At 63.9% G+C, this 4341-nt stretch overlaps 1 protein-coding gene across 1 annotated transcript in view; it reads left to right on the top strand.

Moving 5' to 3' along the window:
• Nucleotides 1–4341, top strand: part of CABIN1 (calcineurin binding protein 1) — a 33223-nt gene that overhangs the window by 10459 nt on the left and 18423 nt on the right. Inside the window, exons 9-11 of the mRNA XM_010860073.1 lie at nt 983–1269; nt 2101–2269; nt 3880–4016. Coding sequence (XP_010858375.1) covers nt 983–1269; nt 2101–2269; nt 3880–4016 — 593 coding nt within the window. The remainder of the gene's footprint in view (nt 1–982; nt 1270–2100; nt 2270–3879; nt 4017–4341) is intronic.

Below are 4341 nucleotides of genomic sequence, written 5' to 3'. Positions count from 1 at the left end.
CGGGCCTCCCCTGCCGGGATTCCTGGGTCCATGCCGTCTTCTACCTGCCGCTTGCCACGCTCCTGTCAGCCCCGCTCACCGCCCGCCCCAGGAGAGGGGGGGCGGCGGACGGGGGCCCTCAGGGCTCTGAGGGACTAAGGGTGGGTGGGGAGTCCACCCCAGGGCCTGGTGTCCTGCTCGCGAGTCCACGCTCACGATGGGGTCACGCTGCTGCGTGGGTTGGAGAGGGTTTAGGGCCAGAGCTGTAGTGGGCATGGGTCAGGCAGGGGGAAGCCTGTGCAAAGGCCCGGCAGCGTGTGGGCTGTGATTTTGTTTGCAGAACTGAACGAAGCTACGCAGCTGAGGGTGTGTTGGGCGGGGTGGGGCAGTGAGGTCGGGCAGGCAGCACCATGGCGACAGGTGGAGGCCTTGGTTTTTAGTCTAAGGGCCTGGGAAGCTGTTCAGGGATGGGTGGATGGGTACCTTATGCCACACTTTGTCATACCGCAACACCACATGGCATGCAACACGACACGGGATGACACGTAGAACACAGGACAGACAGCGGGCCACGTGGCCATGGCGCACCTCAGCACAACACAGCACGCGGCACGCTGGCTCACAGTGGCACACACGCTCTCGGCCTGTGCCCAGCAGGCTCTGGCCCAGGAGCTGTTGAGCCCCTTTGGAGCACATCCCTGTCAGTAGCCCTCCCCCAGGAAATCAGACGAGTGGCCGCCGCAGGGCGAGGCTACCGGGCGGTAAAGACGGGACCTTGCTTAGAAGGGCTTATCGCGTGAGCCCGCAGCTGCCCCTGCCTGGTGGGGCTGAGATGCCTTGGGGCTCCTGCATGGAGTGCGGGGGGGTGTGGGCTCCACTCCAGCCCAGCGGCTCCACCTCAGCGGTCAGTCGCCCTGGCCCCCCTCCCTCACAGGGACGGCGGCCTGGGCTCTGGACCCCCTGTGGTGTGTGCTGAGCCTGCGTGGTGACCCTTTCCCTGCAGCTGGAAGTGCCTCGGTGAGAGCCTGCTGGCCACATACCACCACCTCACCACGTGCGAGCCCCCGCGGCCCAGCCTGGGCAAGAGGATCGACCTGTCTGACTATCAGGACCCCGGACAGCGCCCTGTGTCCCCCGAGGAGGTGGCGCCTGTCAGCGTGCTCCAGCCAAGCCCTGCCAGCGCCAGCCCTGCAGCCTCCGTGGCAGAGCCTGTGCTGACATTCACCCCCGTGCCCACGGCCAGCTTCCCACTGCACAGCCCCAGCCTGCTGGAGACGGGCGTCCCCACCGGTGAGCGGGCCCCGGGGAAGGCTTCAGGGGACCCCATCTGCTGAGCGGCAGTGAGAGTTGGAGAGCCCTGCCCTCTCCAAAGGCCGGGTCCTGCCACCACCTGGCCCTGCAGGAGAGCTCCGGGCTGCTGGCCAGCCTCCCTCCACAGTGGGGCCCTGGGGGTGGGGTTGGCCTCGGGGACAGTTCCTCAGGCCCCTGCCTGCTGTGCTGCTGGGCACTGACACTCCCAGCTTAAGCAGCAGCCAGCAGTCACTGCCGTCTGTGGTCATGTCCATTGGAATGGCATTACTGATTTTTATCATCATTGGAGCCTTCCAAAAACACTTCGGACCAAAGCTTCTGAGCCTTTTCTTGATTTCTGTGTCACTGATAAAGCCTATGTGGCAGCTGAAGAAGGTTCTGAATGAACATGTATGTAATGGTTTCTAACTTTTTAACTTCATCACGAGTGACACCTGTCTGCTATGAATCACATGACCCTCTTGCCCGCATCCTGTCACTGGGCCTTGGGCCTGGGCAGTCAGGGTGCCTGCTGCTTGCTTAGCCCCGTCCCAGGACAGCCAGTGGGGGGGCTTTGACCCTGAGACCCTGGCATTCTGTAGCTATGGAAAGTAGTCTTGAGGCCTGGCCTGTGGGTGAGAAAGGGGTGAGGTTAAGGGATGTGAACTGGCCTTTCCTCAGGCTCTGTTTCGATAGAGGGGATGGAAATTTCCTGAACGTCCGAGGAGCCACACATTAAACGCGCAGGCAGGTTATAAAAGGACTGAGCACTTTGAGGTGCGTTTCCCTGGCCCAGCTCTCCTGAGCTTCCGACTCACTCTCTTTGTAAAGGTGATGTCTCCGGGGGAGATAAATCCAAGAAAGGGGTGAAACGGAAGAAGATTTCCGAGGAGAGCGGGGAGACGGCGAAGCGGCGGTCTGCCCGCGTCCGAAACACCAAGTGCAAGAAGGAAGAGAAGGTGGACTTCCAGGAGCTGCTGCTGAAGTTCCTGCCGTCCAGGTGCGGCCTGTTGGTCTCGGCAGAGGAAGCACACAGCCTCCCGCCTCCCTCCCACCTCTGGTTCTGGGGCCACCCTCCCCTGTGGGTGCCTCCTCCGCCCCTGGATGGGGGCCTCCGAACGTCCTGAAGGCAGGAAGCGGGACTCGAGTGTCTTCAGAGCGGGGGCTGCCTGTTCATGCCTCACGCCTGGGCCTCCCGTTGTTCAGGCGCAGATGCCAGGACAGCCCGTGGGAGGGGCCCGTGCTCAGGGAGGTGCCCGCTTGGCTTCTCCAGGCTCCGCAGGGTCCCTGGAGCTTGAGAAAGTGGATGGCGGGTTTGGGAGGCGTCCCGTTTCTCGGGCTCCTGAGAGAAGCCTCCCAGGAGGAGGTGGGCCCGGCTGCCCGGGGAAAGGGGTCTGCGCCCCCGCGCTTGTCCCCTGGGTCTTCTCTGGCCCCGCGTCTTGCCCTGTCCCCTCCCTCAGACGCTCTGGGCCTCAGTGCCTGTGCTCTCCCGGGTGCGGTGCTAGACTTCCTACTCCCCGCCCGAGCGCAGAGAGCAGGCGGGTTCTCTCTGCCCACCGACGTTTGAGGGGCACGTCTCGTAAGCCAGGGTGTCCTCTCCCGTGCCCTGTGTCTGTGTCTGTGAGACTCTACCCCGTTTTCTCCCTCCTGTGGTCCTGGGGTCTGGGAGGTGGCCGTGTGTCTGTGAGCATCCTTCTTGGGTCCTCAGCTGGCTCTGGCTCCTGACCGTCGGCTCCAGGGTGGTGCATTCAGGCTGACGAGGGCGGGGCCGGCCAGGAGCTTCCTGTGGCTTGTGAATCTCTCTGGCCACAGGGTTTGGTTTTCCTAGTTCTCTGCTTTTCTGTTTCTTTGGGGAGAGGGACGTGCCCAAGTGGGGCCGTTCTCAGTGGGAGCAGGACGTGGGCTCTCAGGTGGCTTCCTCCCGAGCAGAGCAGGCCTCCCGGCGGGAGCCCCGGGGTGCTTCACCCTACCCCCTCCCGCTGCCCTGCCTGGGTCCTTGTTCCCCAGCCCTGCTGGTGGGGAATAGTGTCTTCCTTCTCTTTTACCTTAGTTTCAACTGCTGGTTTCCTGTGTGGTTTTCACGTCAGCTTCCTCGAATGGCTGGCAGGGGCTCACAGTGGCTTGCTGGGTGTGGTCCCCAGAGAGGGCAGCGGTGCATTTGTGCATCCTTGGGGGGCGGCGGGGACAACTGAAAGCAGAGTCCCTGGGGGGTCTGCCGGGAGAGGTCCCCCTCCCCTGAGCCCAGAGCACTGTGAGGCATCGTGGAGGTGCTGCCTGCCCCCCCTGCTCCCCCAGCCTGCTTTGGCCTCAGCATGTGGAGGCTTGGCTGACTGCTGTCCAGGCGAAGTCCTGCGGCCGCTGTCTCCAGTTCCCTGTGGGTATCAATCCTATGTGGGTCCTTTCTGTGTTTCCCACTCGAAGGTCAGCTTCCTGTGGACAGGGGTCGCCGCAACCCCGGCTGTATTCCAACCTTGGCCTGATGCATGGTGACCACCTAATGGGATGGGTGAAGGCAAGCATGGGCCAGACCTGGCCACGAAGGCTCGCAGAAGCGGAGCCCCCTTCCCTGGGGCCAGCCGGGCTGGTGTGAGTCTGGTGTGTTCCCTGCAGGTTGAGAAAGCTGGACCCTGAGGAGGAAGATGACCCCTTTAACAGCTATGAAGTCCCGCCAGAGGCCAAGCTGGAGAGCTTCCCCAGCACGGGGCCCCACAGGCTGTCCTCCGACTTGGCCACGTTCGTGGAGTCTGGTAGGAGGGGCCACGGGCGCTGCTGGGGGCATGTCTGGGCGGGGGCCCGGGGTGGCCCAGGGCTGCCCGGCTCTGTCCCACCTGAGCTCTGAGCTCGGCCGGCTGAGGCGCTGGACCGTGCTGGCGCGGGCCTTGCTGGTCCGATGGTGCGTCTCACTGCTGGGGGTGGCTGAGTGCTGGGTGCTGTTCTGCTGCCTGAGACCGTGCCCCCTCGGGCCTAGAGGTTCAGACAGGTGCACCCACAGCTGTGGGGGGCGTGGGCTCGCCACACTGCTGTCCTCCTCTCCCGAAGAAGGCAGGCCTGGCGTGGAGGACCCCCTCACGT

The sequence above is a fragment of the Bison bison genome, unplaced genomic scaffold (genome assembly GCF_000754665.1).
Source record: "Bison bison bison isolate TAMUID 2011002044 unplaced genomic scaffold, Bison_UMD1.0 scf7180017856933, whole genome shotgun sequence".
Taxonomy (NCBI): Eukaryota; Metazoa; Chordata; class Mammalia; order Artiodactyla; family Bovidae; genus Bison; species Bison bison.
This window is presented reverse-complemented; position numbering and strand designations above follow the sequence as displayed.